Here is a 21,060-nt window from a genome sequence, read left to right as displayed (position 1 = left end):
AGGGAAAGCCTTACCTAGCGCACGGGCCCGAACACCCGCAGAGGCTTCCTGAAGCACAGTCGCTCGAAGAGTGGTGGGTGTGGGCAGTGATCGAGTGACATCTACAGGCTAACACCAGCCTCAGCCACGAAGTACCAGTTTCCTCATCGGAAAGCTGACGCGACAGAGGAGACCCCGTCAGCCTCGACCTCAGATCACGACACCAGCCTGTCCAAAACCTTCCACTGTGTTCCCGGCTCGTGGCGGAGGACCCCGAGGCCTGCAGCTCCAGCTCTTCCTCACCAGCCCCATTTAACAGCATCCCACTCTGCAAAGAGCCTGACCAAGACACAGAAACAGCTCCCACTCCTCCCGCACGCAGCCCTTCCCGCACGGCTGCGTACCCGCTGCTCCTGTCTCCCAGCTCAGCCGTTTCTGTCCTCCAAGCCTGAGCTCAAGGCCTCTGCTGGCGGCTCCCTCTACAGCGGCCCAGGGAGCTCTCATCACGCTCTTTGTTCCTCTGTACCACCTCATGGAATCTACAACCATCTTACCGAGTTATTTTCACTGGCTTGTGATCACGCTCCCACCCAGCCCAGAATCTAAGCTCGAGGAGGGCAAGGGCCTTTCTGCGTTGCTCCCGGCGGCTGGCGGCCCTGTGTCTGGCAGGGAGCAGGAGCTCAGGAAACACTTGAGGAGTGAGTGAACGCGCTCTACGCTGCCACCCGCCACTGCTATGTGGCAGTGTCATCTGAGCGAGTCAGTCAAGCTGTGCAAACCTTAGACCCACATCTGTGAAATGGGTTTTGAGAGGCTGAAGTCTCCTTTACACATTGTAGGGAGAAATGAGAGGCTACTGAGTTAAGAAGTAAACTCCCAATTATAAGGCGATTTAAAAGTTTACAGCTCATCAAAATAAAGAAACCATTTGTGGACATTCATAACTAAGAAATCAACGTAGAACAAAGTAAATGTGCTTGACAATGTTCTGTGGAAAAGGCACACCTCCTCCTCTCTCTCACGTCCGTGACACAGGAGGATGGTGCCAGTGCGACAGGCGTGTGGTCATGGAAGCCAACAACTGAACATGGAGAGACGACAGTGCAGTCACGGGAAACTCCTCCTTCCAGCACAAAAACTTTTTGCCACAACAAAATTTCAACTAAACAATGAAATGTTTCAAAATAGCTTATTTAAGAAAAGGAGGCTTTAAAAGGTTAGAGACTAAAGGCACTAGAAGCATACAACTGGAAGCGAAAACCACCACGTGCAAACAAGTCTTACGTGTTGGTGCTGAGCCACATTAATTAGGGCCTAGATTAAACAGACGTAATCATCTACAACATATGTATTATTGTTCATCTTTGTAGAAGAATCAGGCTGCTTATTTCACCTCCTGAAGTGCTTCCTCACACGCCTCTTCTTCATGAGGCCTTCCCTGGTCAACCCACCTAAAAGCGCAAACACTCTCTCTCCTCACTTCCTTATCCACCTTCCCTGCCTAACGTTCCGCATGGCACACGTCACCCATTCTATGTTACTCACTTACTTATTTCCATCTCCCCCCACTAAAGCATAAGTTCTACAGGGCAGGGATTCTTTACCCATTTGTTCTCTTCTGAAACCCCAGCACCAGCAGAGGACGTACATAGAGCAGATACTACAAAATACTTGAGGGATGAAGGAATGAACAACTGAACGCAGTGGTGAGTTTCAATGAGGCAGTTCTGAAAGTCTGTTCAACTCACAGCCTTTCTGCGCCTCCATCCTAGAGTCACTGAGTACACACACACATCACATGGCATAGAAGTTGATCAGAAAAGAAGATGGAATGAGCAAGAGCGTGGCAAGGAGCTGGGGAGCAGAGGAGAGAGAGAACATGGGCCTGGAGAAAGAACACCGTTCTTTAAGACGCCCACAAAGCACAGTTATCATCCTTTCTCACTTATCATAGTGTGGAGAGACAGGGTCCTACGGCTTTGAACGCAGGAGGACAGACAGGTAAAGCTGAACTACATGAAGAACTGAACCTGGCTGGAGCGTGGCCTCCCCAAGGACATCTTGAGTTCTGACAGCACGTGGGGAAGGAGGCAAAAAGCTAATAGGAAACCTCTAAGAACCAAGCAAAGATGTGTCAGCAGCCCCAAAGTACCGAGGATACAGAAGTGGAGGTCAGGTCCTCCCAGGGAGAAGGGACCGGTAAACACCCTCAGACTCATGTGGAACACCTGGCAGGCTGGGTCCCAGGAGCAAAGGCAGACCAGAGTCTGAACCAGAACTGTACCTCAGCCTGTCTCACAGACGATCACCCACGCACCCGCCCCACACACACATGCGCACACACTCTGCCTTCTTACTAGAAGAAAGAGTGAGTCCTCTGGACCGAGAGAGCATCACCCGAGTCCTTTTGTAGTTGGCACAGATGATGTTGGACATTCTGTGGCATGATGAGAGATACATCAAATAACATAACTAGAGACAATATCAAACAATAGGAACACATCTACAGTTGATCCAGATACTAGAACTGATTATTTAAAGTCTTTAGAAGCTATGATTAACATGTTCAAGAAATAGAGAAAAAGATGGCAAGTACAGATTTCTTTTTTACTGAGAATTCCACCAAAAGAATCATTATCTAAAATGGAATACAACAGAAATTCTATAGTAGAAAAAAATAATGACAAAAATCAAGGCCTCAGCAGATGGGCCCTTGCAGGAGGTCAGGTACAGGATCTAGGAAGCTGGAAGATAGGTTGATAGAAAGCACCAAATTCTGAGAGTTTAGTGCAAATTAAAGTACAATGTTAGGGAAAAGCACCAGATTTATATGAATGATAATTAAAATAATAACAACAGGCTATAATGTACTCGCAACTACCCCAGGCACATTATATTTAATTCCTATAGAACCTGTGAGGTAGGTACCAATTAATATCTCCCCTTTACAGACAACAAAACTGGGACACAGGGTTTAGATAGCTTTACAGGCTAGTGAGTGGCTAAGCCAGAATTCAAACTCAGGCATTGGGCTCTCGAGTCCACGTAGTCGGTCAACTGTACTGCAGTAATTAATAACAACTGACGTTTGGTGAGGGATTTCTCTTACTCTCATTTTGAATTCAGTCCATCTCAACATATTTAGACGATGCAGTAATTAGTGACTGCTCTACTCTAATATAAAGATATTCTGTAAATAAGTTAAAACTAACTATAAGCTATGCCCTGCTGCTTTCACAGTGCACGTCTGACAAAGCTCGGGCAGCTGCCCATACAGGCTCAGAGGGCAGGGAAGCTCAGAAGGAAAGCAGCACTCTCCAGAGGCAGCCTTGAAAATTCAAACCTATAAAATTATAGTCCATATAACATAAAATTATGGAAGAGAAAATTCCCCACAAATACTCAAAGCAGGAAATGGTAGAACTATCTAAAGAGATAACCTCTTCCCAAACCCACATGGGACAGAGAAAACTCATTCTGAACACCGCCTGTGACAGCCGAGCTCAGGCTGAGCTCGGCTGGTGTCCTCCACAGGGGATGACAGCATAACTTGTGAAACTTTTCTGACACCTTTCCCTTCTCATCATTTGTTGAGACACCCATCTAGAATGTTTCTCTAAGTTTCAATTACCCTGCCTTTTGATTGCCCAAAATAGCAACTATAAAATTAATTTGTAGTGAGAGGACACTAAAAATGTTGGGGAAACTGTAAAGTTACCTTCCGGCATTTTGCCGATAGAAATAAAGTTTTCACTATAACGTTTTTTAAGTTCAAGAGAAAACCTTGTCTGTACTCAGAAGATAAACCATTTTTCTGTCCTCAAACTTCTGGACCTGAAGGATGTTTTAAAGCCCACACTTGTGGTCTTGATTCTCAGGAGACCTATTAAACGGATTCTTGTCGCGCCTGAGAGGCTAAGGCAAGCGGGCACAAGGTCCCTCTTGTGCCACCTTGACCGTGGGCGCAGCAGCCGAACCTGAGTTCCTGGCTTCTGGACGTGGCACAAGGGACCACATTCTCCCCAGGCACATCTGACTGTCACCTTCCCAACGGTGAGAACTCACCTCACTTCCAGGAGACATCCGAGATGAAGTTCTGGAAACTTAGGTCACAGCACTAATTTCGTTTCTTTGACAAGAACTTGAAGAAAGTTCTTCAAATAATAAAAAACTGGTAACATTTTTTAAAACACTGCTTACCTTTGAATATTTCTGTAACTCAGCATCGCCTGCGATCTGTGTGTCCAAGGTAGCAACCTAAATTTATAACAAAAAATTTCCAATATTTGTAAAAGCATAACTTTATTTCTTCGTAAGTTTCCTGAAAAAATCTGAAAAACCAACATACTGATAACTCCATCAGACCTATACTCTAATCTCTTTTCTCTATTTCTAAAATCCATAAATATAACGCATAATGTAAAATTTCAGAGAATATTTGCTTTTCTGTTCTTATTGTTCTCCACAGCACTTTTTTTTCCTAAATTATTTAGAAGTTGAACCAGAAGGTAATGGGCAAATACATATACCATTTTTAAAAATCCATCATCCTTAAAATTTTAATATAATCCTCCATTATACTGAATTCATAAAAATTTTATTCTTTTGACAAAACCAAGAGTATGGTCATTTTTACTTTTAAATTCAGGCCTTAAAAGTTTGCAAGGTCAGCAAAGTCAGACAAATTTGGAAAAACTGAAACATGCAACTTTCCACAGCAAGCTCAAACCACTTCCCCAGGAGAAGGAGCTGGCGAGGACACAGACAGAAAGACCTGGACGGGTGGGAAGCTCACAGAATACTTAGAGCTTTGAATCCTGGCCTGAAACCTGTTCTAAGCTTCAATGGCGGACGTCCACGGAAGTGAATTCCTTGCAAGTAAAATACTGATGACTTGCATCTGGAAGCTGTTAATAAAATAGGGTGCATCTGGAGGGAGGGATGAGCTCAACAATGACCCAACTAAAGTTTTTAAAAGTACTGCACTGCAGATAAGTAAGTTCTGGAAGAAAATAAAACAAGAAACGCTGAAAACGTGCATGCATTCATCTTGCCTTGCTTCTCCTGCCTGCTCCTCATCCCTGAGAACAAGTTACAACTCCACTGACTAAGCTGTCACTTTAAATTTCCAACTTGAAATTCTGTCTCCTCTTTCTGGCCCCTCTGTTACGACCTCACCATGTGATCAATGAAATTTGGAAGGGTAGTTACAAGGAGGACAAAATTTTAACAAAAAGTGCCCATCAAAAAATTGGCCGTTTATAAATACCGGTTCGCCAAATTACTTTGACTATCAAAGCACTAAGGATAGAAAAGGCCATCTGCCAGGTGACAGATGCTTCTCAAAGAGGACAGCCTGGTAACAAGACAGCATCCGAAATCTATGAAGTCACGAAGCAGCAGTGCATGAGGACATGCAAGCACAAAACTAGCAAGAAGAGAAAGTGTGGACTGTTTGACTCATCCTAATGACGGTGGGAAATTCTGACAATAGATAGTGGCTGTATATTCTGGATCAAGAAGAGGAAAAGAATCTCCAACCAGCCAAGTACTAATGATAAACATATGTCAGAAATGTGAGTGACAACAGGAATTCAACAGAATGTGTGATTACTAACGCATTTAGTGAACACTGTAGAGGCTTGTCTAAGCATAGCTTTCTGCTCTCATGTGGATTAATACCGGGAAACGTAACCAGTCCCTCACTCGATGAATCTAATAACAGGTGAAGGGAAGTCTAATGGACCACTGGCCCTATAAACTTATACCAACCTAAATTACTTCCTGTTCTCCCAGATACATCTGATAATCATTCTTTCATTTTTCTCATAAAACTGTAAGATTCTTTGTGAAACATAGGACTAATATCCACAGCCCTTTCAGTGTACAATAAAACAAACAGATCATAAAAGCAATCATAAAAATGCCAGCGATTTTAAGCAGCTGATACAGCTTATAAATTTAAAGGCCAGCGCTTTCTCCTCTCACATTTTTCTGCCTACTGTCGACTTAACTGTTTTCAACGTGGACTGAGTGTCTGCTAATTGTAACTGAAACTTGTGCGCAGTCCTTAACCGTTCTTACAGCTTAAGATGCTAAAAAAAAAAAAAAAAAACAGAATTGATTGATCCAAAAGAGAAGAAAGGCAGGAGGAAAAAATAAAGGCAGGCTGATTCTTCGACTCTCCCATTTCTTTAAATTGTAGTGTTAGGAGCCTGACATGAAGTGAGCCGTGAGCGTTTTTATTAGAAGGTTTAACATACCATTACTTCATAATCAGGGCCCAGTAGGTTTTCCCACCTGGATTTCAGCTCATTTTCTGGAAAGTCTGGGACTCCTTCAGAATTAGAAAAAAAAAGAATGTTGAAGCTACTGTGAGCCAAACACACTTAACTACTAAATTCTTCACTAAGAGCACAGTTTCAGTAAGTAAATGGGAAATGAATAAAAAGGAAAATGCATTAACGGAGCTCTACCGGGTAAAGTAAAACAGAGGTGACTTATAAGAATAACGGAAATGTAAGGACCGGCTGCGACCAAATTACGAAGGGGCTTTCGTTGGGAAGGAATATTTTAAAGGGAAACGGAAACGATGAGTTATAAATGAAATTTGAATTATATACAGTTTATATGTAAACATCCTGTAGTTTACAAGTAAAATGCATCTGGATTTGCTTTATAATATGTTAGGACAAACAAGGGTTTAATTTAAATGTTGATCACTTCGAAGTAGTACCTTCCGCTCACCCACAGGAAAAGTAAAAACTCATCAGGATCTCCCCTGTCGACTAGGCACACTGCACAGCCCACGCAGACTTTCCACTGGGCCACAGAAAGGCTTGTCTGGTTTAATGCAACCAGTGAGCTGCACGAGCTTTATCAGAACAGAAGCTTGGGTTTTACTTTTGTGGGTTTTACTTTCCTCGGGTCTTTTGTGGCTACTTGGTCATCATATCTTTATGATTTTCTTACTTGAGGCCCATACTGCCTTTGTTGCACGGGTAAGATAACTTTAAAGAGCTAGGACAGATTTTAGGTGTCCTGCCTGTCCCCATATGGTCTTAGCCGGAAGCTCAGTGCAGTCGGTAGTCTGAATAATGCCTAATAGGCAGAAGTCAAAGAACTAAAACTATAATTTCAACTTACACCCCATAGTAGTAGCAGAAAATAAACAAACCTCCACCTTTTTTAAGTTAAAGAAAAACTCTCTCCGTTTTGTCACAAGACTGGACAAGTCACAGAATACTTATCACAATTGACAATGCCATCTGTCTAAAATCAAACATCACTTGCAATATCAGCTCTTCCCATCTTCGGCACGGACAGCTCATCTTGGACGCACATAACGCTTAATTACATAATTCAATCATTAGGTAAAGCAGGCTAACCTCAGAAATCAGAGACCAAGACCAATGAACACCAGAGAACTTAAATTACCAGATTCACAAAAGGCGATCCATGAAATAACGATATTAACCGATATGCTAGATGACATTCTGGGAATAATTAACCAAAGATCCTATTGAAAACAAATATCATTCATGTGGGCCCTGCACGTTTGTACCTCCTCCTGTTACTGTTTCCGTAAGAAATTACATTAAGAGTTCTACCATCTCGCCTGCTGTATTTCTTCCGGGCAGCAGTTTCTTATCTGGGAAGCTAATTTAAACAAAATTTGCAATGTACTGTTGAATTGTAAGCTTAAAAACATGATATTTAAAGATGATATTTCATACACATGTATACTAATGTTGACGTTTTGCCTGTAATTCTTTCAACTATATTTTTACCTTTCAGTCGTACAATGAGAGCACACACTGTCACGAGTTTGAAAGCACAGCACAAAAGCCTAAGTACCAGAGGAAAGAGATTAATTTATTTTCAGCAGCTCGATAAATCCTGAGCTACACAAAATGATCAAAAAATGAATAGTATGATGATCTGAAACAATTATTCCAATGGCAATGAAGGGGAGCAGAATATGCCACCCCAAAACATGCCACTTTGGCGTGTGGATTATTTTGGGTCTTGAAGACAATCAAGACCCAGCAGACTCAGGAAAAGCTTTTACTTCTCCCTCAACTACCTGAAAGAATTTAGAAAAAGGCCCTGTCCCAGAACAAGAACCATTACCAGAGATGATGTTTTATCGGAAAGACTTTGCAGGCAGGGCAAACATCTTCTCTTCCTACCGTCCCGTGCACTGCCCTGCCCCCTCGGAGGCCCTGGCCCCTGGCGCATTCCTTAGCTCAGGATGGCACACAAGCCTCAACTGCCCGACTTGCCCTGGGGTCTCATATTTTTATGGAGCTCCTAGATGCAGTTAAGTTTGTTTTTCTGCTGTTAATCTGTCTTATGCCATTGTAACTATTAGACCAGCCACAGAACCTAGAAGGGAAGAAGGGAAAATTTTTCCTCCCCAACAAGAAAAAAGAGAGCTAACTTCCCAGCAGTTAGAAGATTTCGGTCTTACTCTCAAGCTGAAACTATACATATTCATGAAAAAAGACACACAGTGAGGTTGATCCCAAAAGAGCAGATAAAATATTTCTAAAAGTATTTCTAACTTCAGAACGTATTTGAGTGTCGCTTGACAGTTTACTGAAAATCCACCTGGGTTCACTTAGAGTCAAATAGCAAAGATCAACTGCCACCTACGTGGGTGCAAAAGAACAAGGTAAATTTCCAAATCACAGGGAATGTTTCAGCCTGAACGAGGGGTTACTCCCTCCTTAGGCCATTCCTTCCTGAGACAAGACAATCAAAGCCAGCAGCCAGAGCCGCTCAAGCACACGGATGGCGCTAAGTACTCCACCTCACTCAGCTGGCAGGCTTCCCAGGTGCCGCTGGCAGGGAACCATGCAAAGCTGCTATGCGACCTGCTGCAGAACGGAGTCGACTAAGGCAGCGAGGCATCGAAGCACAAAGCGACAAAGCTGGAGCCAGCCCCGTGGCCAAGTGGTCAAGTTTGCATGCTCCACTTCGGCAGCACAGGGTTCGTTAGTTCAGATCCTGGGCCCCGAGGTAGCACCACTCATCAAGCCACACTGTGGCGGCACCCCACATAGAAGCATCAGAAGGACCTACAAGTAGGATACGCAACTATGTACTGGAGCTTTGGGGAGGAAAAAAAGAAGACCAGCAACAGATGTTAGCTCAGGGCCAACCTTCCTCACCAAAAAGCATGCTTAAAAAAAAAAAAGGACAAAGTTGCACATTAAGAAGAAAATTAAAGGATAAATATACAGCAACCTGGCAATTTGATGAAACACATAATGTATACATTATTGACTTTTATGATGAAAAAGAAACTGCCATGTGTACACAGACAGCTGTATCACTATAGCTGTATCAATGGGAACAGAACATACAAACTGAAGTGTGCGGTAGTTAAAAGTGCTGACAAAAACTAGCCATCACATACTAATAAAAAGGCATTCAAAATTAACGTAATCAAACAAAGATTAACAACAATATGCTTGGTCCCAAACTGCCACAAATGTTAGGATGTTGATATTAAGAATATCCTACTTTATATCTCCAAAATGCCTCTAAAATTCCTCACATTTATAGAGAGAAAATGGTTAACAAACTAGAGAGACAAATTACTTTGCTATGCATTGAACGCTCTGTGCCTACCCAATCTTTCCAAGGCTTGTACGCTGTTGGTTTTTAGGTTATCCATTCTTTCTTCAGTGTCCTCATCTTCACTGTCCAAGTTAGTTTCCGTTTCCACCACTCCAGTCAGAAAGAGGGTTGGTGTTTTCGGCGGCTCTACAACAGCTCCTGAAAGAAGAATTGCTAACTTGAATCTCTGCGCTGAAGACCACATTTCACTGAGCTCATTCTGCTCCTGTCTCCCATCTCACAACGTCGGTACAGACATTTCAGGTAACTTACATACAGGATTCCTTTATTTAAAATGCCATGTGTGATAACCACTCAATTCCTAAAAAAAATCAGCTTGCTGGTAGTATAGAAAAGAATAAGGAACCAGGCAATAGGAAGAGAAAAGCAAATTAAAGTCAATGACAAAGGAGGATCAGATGCTGTTCCACGCGGCCTGGCAAGGAGGGAGAGCACAAAGTCTTGTGCTCTCGTTGCTGTGGGGGCAGGAGCAGGACGTAAGATACAAGCAAGGGCAGCCCGCCCCACTGCGCTGGGCTCTCCGGGGTTCTGCATGACATTGTCGTAAGTGTGAAAACAACTCACAGAGGCAGCCTCCTGAGCTGGGAGGGACCCGGAGAGAATGCCCTGGCACAGAGGTTCTCCCTGAGCTAAACTGAGGCAAGGAAAGTAACAGGACATACAAAGCTTTCAATCTCAAGCACGCAAGGGTCTGTGTGTACCTTACACACAGGGGAGGCTGAGCAAGAGTCACTTTAGGTTATTTTTAAATAGTCACACGTGACATAACGTATTCTTACCAGAAATATTTAACCTGACCCTAACTGAGGCTTTAGATCTAGCTTCCAGCTCACAGGAAACACGTGGATAGAGGAACAAGTTAAATGACACCACAAGGAAGCAATCAAATTCAGGATGTGGCATTCTAGTGACAAATGGACAGATCCCTTCAAAAAGTAGGGGTGGGGACTCATCTAGGTTAAGAAACCAAAAAAATGTAACTCATGCTACAAGGGCAATGCATGACTGGATCTTGACTTTATGGGGGTTTTTTGGGGAAAGAGGGGAAATGGAAAAAGAAGCTACAAAAGACATTCAAGGGCAACTGGGGAGATGTAAGTATGTTCTGGGAATCGGGCACCCGGGGATTACTATTAAACTTCTCTGGTGTGATGATGACACCATGGTTACGTAAGAGAGCATCCTTCCCTTCAGAAGCTATAGACCGAAGCACGTAGGGCTGAAGTGTGGCACCATCTGCTACTCACTCTTAAATGCTCCGGGAAAAAAGATAAACAGATGAAGGAAAGGCAGCAAAACGTTAACCGTTGAATCTAAGTGGTGGCTTTGTGGGCGTTCATTATACCATTTTACAATTTTTCTGTATATTTGAAAATTTTTACAATAAAAAGTTGAAAAATGTAACCAGCTAAAAGTTCCTATGATCTTAACATGAGATTTTAAACGATACATAGATATTTTAGATTATCAATCTATTGACACACACTAAAAGCACAGCCCAAGCCTAGCAAAAGAAACGCCAGCCAGAAGCCACTGGTAGAGCTGGGGAGAAGGTTCTGTAGTACGGAGCAGTACATGACATGATTGTGTGCTACAAGTAGTATACAAATTGGTACACAAATAAGTATACAAGGTGTGCAAAGGGCAGAAGTGTAGAGGAGAAAAAGTAAGACTAAGAACAGGAGAGGAAGGTATCAGGCAAGACCTGGAAGCTGTGCAGTTTGTTTCAGTAAAACAGACTTAAATGCTGACGACAAGACGTGTGACGTAGGGCAGGGGACAAAGGTATCACCCCTCTCCTACAGTGCAGAGGCCACACACGGAACAGGTGACCACAACGGAGCGTGACGAACCCTACAGCGCACCGGGAGTGCTCTTCAAAGGAGCCAGGGAAACACAGAGGGAGGGCGCCCAAACTACAGAGGAAGAAATCCAGGTTAGGAGTCAAAATACATCCCAACACCAATGTCAAATGCAAGTGTGTCTGGTAAAGAACTGCGCATTCGCAGATGCCACAAGTCATTTGACACAGCAGACGGAGGCCAAGAGCTCTATCAGAGCTATTCAAACCACTGTATTGATACAAGTATTTATGCAAACCTTTTAAGGTCAATACAGCACTGACACAATGTGTATCATTTAGGCAACTTGAAATTTCACACGTACAGTGCAGTCGACAGGGCGGCTGTCTCTCTGCAGCAGAATTTCCATGATCAGATAAAACTTAACAAGTTCCAATTTAAATATAAATCCGTATCAGTTGAAAGCAAAGGCTTCCAGGCTTATCATATCTTCAGAGGGGAAAAAAATGTATTCATCTTCTGACACATTCTAATGGAATTATTTCTGACTCACTAGTTATACAACCAGCCATTCATTTAACTTGAACATGTGTTCCCATGATGGTCAAATTTTGCTGATCTATACATTTATAAGTTGATAATTAAAAATTGGCATGCATGCAATTATACATGTATTCCATAATGAAAATTTACTATTCTTATAACCAAAATAACAAGTGTTATTTTACAAATAAAAATGCTCTTGATAGAAATCCAGGTTTTATTTTCTCTGACTATATTTCAAAAGGTAAATCAACAGACAGAATCAAATATAAGGTTAGAAGGAATATGAAGCTTAAGTTTGCAAAGTGTCAAAGCATCATACAAATCAGAGCCCTTGGAACAGAAGGTGTCAAAGCTTTATGATTCAAGTATAAGCAATAAATGAAATTGGGCAGCTTTATGGGAAGATGATCTCCATCTCTATTTACGGAAGCTCTCAGAGCTTGGTGCACGTCAGGCCGGGCTCACGTTCTAACAGGTGGACGGCGCCTTACAGCAGGCAGAGGAAACTTCACCGCACAAACGAGCTGATGCGTTTCTCCACTGCTGCATTACACAGGGTGGGCGGGCAGTTTCTCCTTCCCAGACTCACAGAACCAAGTCCATAAAGGAGCTACTCTTCCAAACCCAGACCACAAGCCGGGGAGCAGGACATTGGAAGTAATCACCTCTGTCTGAAGGCAGTTCAAGTGGAGAAGCAGATGAAGATGTCTTCCTTCGAGCTAGAGTCAGACGTACCACTTGCCCTGCGTTTCGTAGCACCTCCACAACATCCTGGTTGGCAAAACCCTGAATATTCACACCATCGACCTAAGACATTAAGAGACACACCAAAGAGAGGTTTCAAGTTTGCTATTATTTTTAATTCTAGCAAGGCAGAATAAAATGAGGCAATCATTTTATTCCAAAAATAGTTTGTATTACATCTAAAAAAGTATTTTTGAATAAGGAGGCAAAATTAGAAGTAAAACATGCTGATGAACTTTCCGAAAAACTAGAAAGCAAATTCAAACTTGTGCGCCCAAGTCACACATTTTAACCGAAGCCTGAGAGGTACAGGGCCTTAGTTTCTGACGCTACTCAAAATTCAAAGTGTCATAAAAGGTGGTCATTGCTACACACAGCTTCCAGGATGTATCAACAGAAATCATTACATCAGAACTGAAGAGGCCATCCAACACTTCATCCTCTGCCCTGTCACTGCAGATGCGGCACTCTCCAGGAGAAACACGCTGCTCTCCCTCCACTGGTTTTCCAGTGTTCTAGCACAAGCAGGAAACGCATTCCATCCTCTCTCAACCCCAGCCAACTAGCCAGCCCATCCCTTTAGCTTTCCCACAGCATCTTCTGCAGAGCATCCACTGCCACTGCTGGTCTTCAAACTCCGCAAATCACAAGGCACTTCCTAAGCGCGACAGTGTAAAAGCCAAGAGTCACGAAGGGGCCTCCTTAGATGGACTGGAGGAGAAAGACTCAGATTACACCAACGAACATTTGTTTCTACATAAATCACTAAATTAAATGTGTGTATGTATTTACTTCAAAAATATTCAAGTAAACTGTAAAATTTAACTAATTTCTACTCAATGGAGGAACAAGCAGTCTGAATTGATGAAAGATTATTATTATATGCTCCAATATATAAAATATCTCAATTTTGTATGTACCCAAAATGGCTGTTATTAGAAAAATTACCTTCATGAAGAGACGACAAGGAGCTGCTTAGGGCCTGTTAGTTGTGGATAAAATGGTGAGTTAAGAACACAAAGAGGCACCCAGAAGGGCTCTCTAGGAGAAGCTAGGCTACCTTCCAAATACATACACATAATCATTTTCCTACCAATACACTTAGTGACCCCTTTTGTCACAGACAGTAAATAAAAACCAAATTTAGGACCATAAGAGTCCAAATTAATGAGATTTCACCATACTAACAATTTAAATTTTAAAATACTATGAGACTATATTAAGCCATTCCCCTCTCATACACATTGCAATGAAGATAACTTTTCCCCAACTCGAGTCAATTCTAAACAGAGGGCGGTTACTCACAGCGACGATTCTGTCGTTCACTCGAATTTGGCCGTTGTGGTGCGCCGCGCTGCCAGGTATGACACTTTTCACATAAATCCCTGAAGCTTCCCCTAAGGTGCACAAAACATACGGAAAAGAGAAGAAAGCTCTAATTAGGCCTTGATTGCAAAATTCATATCGAGAGGTTCATTAGCTGAAGGCTGACTGCAGGCTTGATAAATACCACTTGGAACACAAGCAGAGAAATTGACGGATTGTTTCAAACTGTCACCATCACAAGTGACCCGAATTTGAAATGATGTGCCTGATGACTATTTCTGGAAACATAATCAGTAATGAAAGCTTGATGAAACGCTCCCCAATAGAAGCTGGGATTCAGGAAGCCCAAGGTAGGGGGACCGTCCTGTCCTGTCTTCTCCTTCTCACCGCGGACCCGGCACAGGCTGTCCTCATCCTTTACCAGCACTGCAACGAGGCTCCCAACAGGTCCTCCTGCCTATATTCAGCTCACTGCTCCGGTTAGCTTCCCAGACACAGGAAAGCACACACAGCCTTAAAAACTAGAATAATATCGCAACATGGAATAATCCTTATATCCTAAAATAAAACATTTAAACAGAAATAAATGGCTATAGAAAAATTACAGCTATATAAAAACTGTGCATGTCTATGAGCAAAGATTGGAGGGGAAATTGGAAAATGAAACACTACAACTCTGGATGATTCTATATTTTTATTTTTTAACTTCAAATGAGCTTAAAATATTGTCTATAGAAAAAAAATAAACATCAATGGATTCCTATTGCCCATAGAATCAAATATAAATTTCATAGAATCACATTCAAGGACCTCCATAATCTGCCCCAACCTTTCTTTACTTCATCTTCCAACTACGCTCCCTCCAACAAGACAAAGGCCAGACACAGACTCGATATTCCACCAAAACTAGTATTTTTATTTTATCCCTTTTCTCATTTCATTTTTCTTCCTGTCAACCTCACCCCTTCTATCAAAATCCTTTCCTTTTCCATGCCTAGCACAAACGCTCTCTCCTTGCGAAGTCTCCATTTCCATCTGTCAAATCGAATCTTTCCTGCAATGCCATATGATGAAGGTTTGATGGTAACTCTGCTGAAACACGTATTTCACTTATCCTCGAACAATTGAGAGTTATTTTCAAGTCTGTCTCCCTGAATAGACTTTTCTTATATCCATTTTTCTATCCCCTTCCAGAATCCACTAAAGTAACTGCTCAAAAGTTCCAATGAATGGAATAAAGGGGAAATTATTTTGAAAGACTACATCTTAAAAAGCATATTGAGTTCTAAAACGTTCTAGTTTTTGGATTCACGACTGCCCCCAAGCCAGCCTCAAAAACTTCTTTCGAGGGTGAAGAAGTAAAATGATTCTTTTCTTTATTGGGTAACATAAACACCAAACATTCTCAATGTTCTATCAGTTATTCACTTTCATTTTACCCTGTACATTTGTCATTAGGTTTACAAGAACACCTTGAAAACTTAATATGATAAAAGTTCATAAGCCACAAGTTTAGAAACTAAGCCATGATTTCTCTGACCGGACAGAATATTGGGAGCTACTCAATACAGTTTTTTTGCAACATCACTATACGACCCATACTCAGCTCTTTTGGAACTTATTTAAATTCTGAACCTAAAAAAGGTAGCACTTAGAAAAATCTAACGGTCTGAAAGCAGTTATTTCATTAGGCTAAAATAGCACAAGGTGGTCTGACATGAATTTCATTCAGGACTCTGAATACATTAGCACTCTTAATCTTTCCACCTGCTGTAAGTATGCAAAATAATAATTTTTTTTAAATCACTCTCTAATCTTGCTATTTTTTAAAACTAGAACATTTCATAACTGTGGATTTTCACGTTACTAGCAGATATTTGGGAAGAAGGTTTATTTTTTCTTACTCTCATGATTCTCTTATAATAATAGAGTCAGTCTCACAGTGAAAGTTACCAAAGCTTGGCATGCGGGAGCTGAGGGGGGATTACTCAAAGATACGCGGGCCATGTGTTTACTCTTACAGTATAGCCCCTTTAAATGAAAGGAAAATAACTGTAATTAAAGTATTTGTTTTATCTTATTTCTCCAGTGATTAAACATAACAGTAATACTTTTTTGACATTCATAATACAAAATATACGCAGTACCTATTTTATTACATGTAAAATGTCATAATGTAACAGTCAGAATATTCAAAATATCTGTCTCTTGGAAGCAAGAGGAGGTTCGATCCAATGTTATACAATGAGTCGGACAATTAGATTCTTTTGTTAACAACTATCAAGCCAGCCATAAAACCATTCAGTTAAAACTCATCCTCGAATCACTGGAAAGTAACTGGTTGCTCTCACAGAGTCCTGGTTTTATTGTTCAATGTTCAAATTAAAATTTGCAGATATTAATTTTACTGTCTAGAAACCTTAACATCTTTTACAGTTATTTCCAAATATAAAATAGAAATGATTCGCTTACCTGTATTAGGAGTTCCAGCATAGCCAATAATTCTAATCCCAAGACTCTGTCCATCTTTTTTAATGAGTTCAACATCGTAAGTTTCAAAAAGAGTAGATTTGTCCTAAAAGGAAAAAATAATTTTAGTTACATATAATGTTTAGTTACATAACTGTGTGCACATAGTCACTTTGTGTGTGGTTTGTCAAGTATTTTCTCAGCATCTGTGGTCGGCAGAATTCTAAGACTAAGAACTCATGACTTTGGTCCCTGGTGCTATTCCTGGGTGTACGTTACATTACAAGGCAAGAGGGAGGCCACCCAGGTGAGCCTAATCTAACCTGGAATCCCTGAAGAGAGACGTTTTCTCCTGCTCGTGGCAGAAAAAGACGTGAAGCACGAGGACTGGGCTTGGAGTCTGAAGATGGAGGGGCACGTGAGAAGGAACGCAGGGGCCTTAAGGAGCTGGAAAGGGTCCTTAGCTAACAGCCAACAAAGAAAAGAGACCAGTTCTGCAGCTGCCAGGAACTGTACTCTGCTAACAGTCAGAAGGAGCCTAGAAATGGACCGTCCCCAGAGAATCCAGATAAGGGCTCAGCCAGGCCTTGATTCTGGCCTTGTAATCTCCGCAGGGGGCCTGGCCAAGCCCCCAGACTTCTGACCCGGAGCACTGGGAGCTAACAGAAGGCTGCTCCACGTCACTAAACCGGTGGTGATTTGCTTCACACCAGCAGAAAACTAACGCAGCCACCCAGAAAACACTCAGGATAAATTTGAATCTGAAAGAACTCAATGGAAAGAAAAATTTACACACAAATTGTAAGACTAATTATTGTAATAATTATTGTGAGCAAAAAATATTGACCTAGAACTTATTTTCATTACTTGTCTTCTAAGCTAAAACGTTTCTGTAAAGAGCAAGGTGTCTAAAAACAGAACACCTGGCTTTCAATTCAAAACATTAACATTATAAGATAACTAATCGCATGAAATTCTCATCTAGCACACAGCAACATGGTCCCTCAGTGCCGGGTAGAAGGCTCCAGAGAACGAGGGGAACGGAGGGCAAAGAAAACGGCTGTAACCTGAGGTCGGAGACGAAAACAAAATGGCTCTAGGATCTCAGACAGAAACTTCCACTCGAACAGTTCCCAGTCGGGAAAGGCAAGATGAACGGTGGTCTCCACCCCCTTCCCACCACAGTCGCTTCTCTTTTCTGTCCTCTTCCTCCCGGCCCCTCCTTTCAAAAACTCTCTTTCCTTTTGTCTGATCATCTACTTGATGCACAGCCGGTGAGGTAGTTGGCAAAAGCTTGGAATGGACCAGAAAGATCCGAATTCAAATCCCAGCTTCGCAACTTACTCTCTAGGTGACCTTCAACAAGCTATTTGGACTTTAGCCTCCTCGTCTGTTAACAGGTCTTAGATGAGGAAACTATTAAGACCTTAGCAAGACCTCTCCTGATGAGAGGTTGGTAAGACCAATCTGGCAGAATTCCCGTGAGGACTTCAGATGACCTGGACAATTCCAGGTGCTTGATATCAATTAATAGTAATGATAATTATTATTATATAATTATTATGATTGTTGTTAATCATAATAATATTATCATCATTAAGGTCTATTCCCTTTGGCCACTCTGTTCCTATCACTGATAACTCTCCTACATTGACCAGTATTTACAGTTTCCCCTCCACTATCTGGATGTCTCTTCGCCACTCCAATGAAATAGAAATGGCAAGTATTATTACTCTCCAATTTACAGATGAGCAGCTGAGGCTCAGGGAGCGTTAAGTGACTTAACCCTGGAAAACAGCAAAAAAGGAAATCAAACTTGTCCAGTGTCTCCAAATTGGGTTCTCCTCTGCTTCACCGGCGAGCACCGAGACACCACTCACACCACGGGGACCTGGAGCTGAAGCCATTTCCAATCTTGCAGTGTCTCACACCTGTATTTGCGACGAATGAACGATCTGTATACTCACAGAGCTCGGGGCGCTGTTGGCTAGAGCAGGCAGAGCGACAGGTAAGGCGGAGGGGGTGGGCGGGGTTACAAAGACTTCACCAACTGGGTCTCTTGCGACAAGCATCCTGACGGAATCCCCACAGCTCCTGAGCACTTGTGCAACTTGCTCACTGGTCATTCCCCGCACGTTTGTGCCACCAATCTTCAGGATGTGGTCACCAGTCTGGAGTCTTCCATCCTTTAGTTCAAGATCAAAACGAAACCATTCTGAAAAATCAATGATCTAACTTCACCAGTTAACAATTCATCGGACTTTCAATTCTGGCAAAATAGCAGACAAAGCAGCCATCTATAAATGCCGAATAAAAGACAACATTTTTAATGAATGGCTGAATTGGCAACAGAGAAAAGAAAGTCCTTATAAAACAAAAAAAAGATGGGGGGGTGGTGTTCAACGGAGAGGAGTAACTGGAATTCTAAAACAGGCATGTACGTGAGGATACCCCTTCCTGCCTAACAGCCTGGAGCCAGGACATCAATGGTCACGCACACAAGGAAGAGGTGGGAGAGCCCTGGGCCTCCAGAGGAGGAGGGGGTCAGATCAGGAGCCCCAGGCATAAAGGTGGCAACGCTACAGGCCAACAAGCTCAGGGCACCTTTAGGGAACAGCAAGGAGTCAGTGCGGCTGGAAGAGAAAGAGAAAGGGGCGATGAGCACACTGGCTGGGTCAGCGGTGTGGAGCATCTGCTTGAGTGATCGGGAGGGAAGTCACTGGAGGGTGATGACCAGGGAAGGGATATTATCTGACCGAGTTTTAACAAGATGACTCAAGCTTCTGTACTGAAAATAGACCACAGGAGAGGAAACGAGAGAGCAGAGACACCAGTCAGGAGGCTAAAGCCATAACCTAGAAAAGATGACAGCTGGGACTAGGCCGGCACAGGGGGTGCTGAGAAGCGAGACCCTAGGTGTATTTCTATAAACCATCAACAGGCTCTACTGGTAGTTTCCATGTGGGGTGTGAGGGGGAAAAGGAAGCAAAACTCCAAGTTTTTAGCCTGAGCACCTGGAGAGACAGAGTTGCTATTAACTGAGATAAAGAAGACCACAGAGGAACAGATCGGGGGCACGGAAACCAGGAGGCCAGTTCCAGACACGTCTAGTCCGAGATGCCTATTTGTCATGCCAGTGGAGACATCAGCAATGCAGCTGGACACACAGATCTGCAGTTCAGAGAAGTCCAGACTACACATTTAAATTTGGGAGTCATTAGCATACAGAAGGTATTTAAAGTCCCGATTCCGGATGAGTTTGGAGTTTAGAGAAAGGATACGCAATGTTCTGTTTCTTAAACTGGTGATATGTGCATTGGTGATTATGACCATTATTGTTATAATTTAAAATGTTCTATTTCTTAAACTTGGGGATATGTACATTGGTGACTGTTGTTATTATTATTTAAAATGAGTACAGACATTATACACACTTTTACACATATATACATTTCATACACAGAGTTTAAAAAATAAATTAGCAAAAGTGTATCAGTTCAAAATGTGTATCCTTTCCATTCTATCTTCATTTGTGAAATTTCTGAAAGCTGATCAACCTGCTTTTTCACTGAATTTTTTCCATCAGAAATTTTGCCTTCTCTTTACTTATCTTTACTACAGCATTTAAAATACCAGAATGTAAACGTGGCTGGTTACAAGAAATTACACCTGCAGAGCACTTTACAGGTTGAACATGACTTTTCGTACATGATCTCCTTCAGAGAAGGAAAACTTTCAAATGAGAAAACTGAGATTCAAAAAGGGTGACTGACCTGCCCAAGGTCACAAAGCTAATAAACGGCAGAACCAAAGTTCAACATCAGTTGTCTCCTGAAGACCTGTCCTCACGTAGTCACTTCCTTATACTTCGAAATCTCCAGAGTAACATTAGTAGACAGTAAATTCACTGTTTCCCTATTCTCCAAGAAACTGCCATAACTGTCAAAAAACTTGAATAAAGTGAAGATGAAAAATCTCTATTTTGCAGCTGGGAGAGGACAGCCTGAGGGGGGAGCAGTGGGCACCGACTGGGCTGGTGTCGTTCTAACCGCCATATTCCTGGCTCCAGGAGGCACCACCTCTAAGTCACAGATGAAATTCAGAAGAAAAAAGTAAGGGGGAAAAAAGCCCTAAAACTACAAAGTCTATTCCCCATCCTTCCTCTTCTCTGATTTTGCAGAAACCTGAATGAAGGCAGGCATTAGATCAAAATGACGAGTAGAAAGCTAAGTGCTTTGTTGTGAGCTCTGCAGAAGGCAGCCAAAGAGCCAGGAAACAGAAAGGCAATTCCACTCAGAAACATGTGGAAAGACTCAGAGGGAAAAACAGATGTGAGGAGGAAATTAGGATGGAAAAGGATAAAGAATTGCTGGATTTCTGCTTTGAGCACTGATAATGTGATATTCCATTTTTATCAAGCCAACAAATTGGAAATAAAACAAGCAACTACTTAAGAGAAAGTCCATGGTCGTGACACAAACAAGAGTGAAGCGGCCTCTGTGACTCAAACCATCCTTGAACAGAACTACAGCCCGAACAAAGAATA

At 42.2% G+C, this 21,060-nt stretch overlaps 1 protein-coding gene across 3 annotated transcripts in view; it reads right to left on the bottom strand.

The window, feature by feature from the left end:
* The window catches only part of PATJ (PATJ crumbs cell polarity complex component), a 305,804-nt gene that overhangs the window by 254,319 nt on the left and 30,425 nt on the right, over positions 1–21,060 (bottom strand). For all 3 annotated transcript variants that reach the window (XM_046645368.1, XM_046645370.1, XM_046645369.1), the window contains exons 8-14: positions 18,482–18,700; positions 16,518–16,620; positions 14,025–14,116; positions 12,641–12,782; positions 9,619–9,765; positions 6,243–6,316; positions 4,180–4,236 (exon numbers count right to left, since the gene is read on the bottom strand). In XM_046645368.1, the coding sequence (XP_046501324.1) occupies positions 4,180–4,236; positions 6,243–6,316; positions 9,619–9,765; positions 12,641–12,782; positions 14,025–14,116; positions 16,518–16,620; positions 18,482–18,700 (834 nt within the window). The remainder of the gene's footprint in view (positions 1–4,179; positions 4,237–6,242; positions 6,317–9,618; positions 9,766–12,640; positions 12,783–14,024; positions 14,117–16,517; positions 16,621–18,481; positions 18,701–21,060) is intronic.

The sequence above is a fragment of the Equus quagga genome, chromosome 18 (assembly GCF_021613505.1).
Source record: "Equus quagga isolate Etosha38 chromosome 18, UCLA_HA_Equagga_1.0, whole genome shotgun sequence".
In the NCBI taxonomy this organism is placed as follows: domain Eukaryota; kingdom Metazoa; phylum Chordata; class Mammalia; order Perissodactyla; family Equidae; genus Equus; species Equus quagga.
Note: the sequence above shows the minus strand (reverse complement) of the source record. Positions and strands in the feature narration are given on the sequence as shown.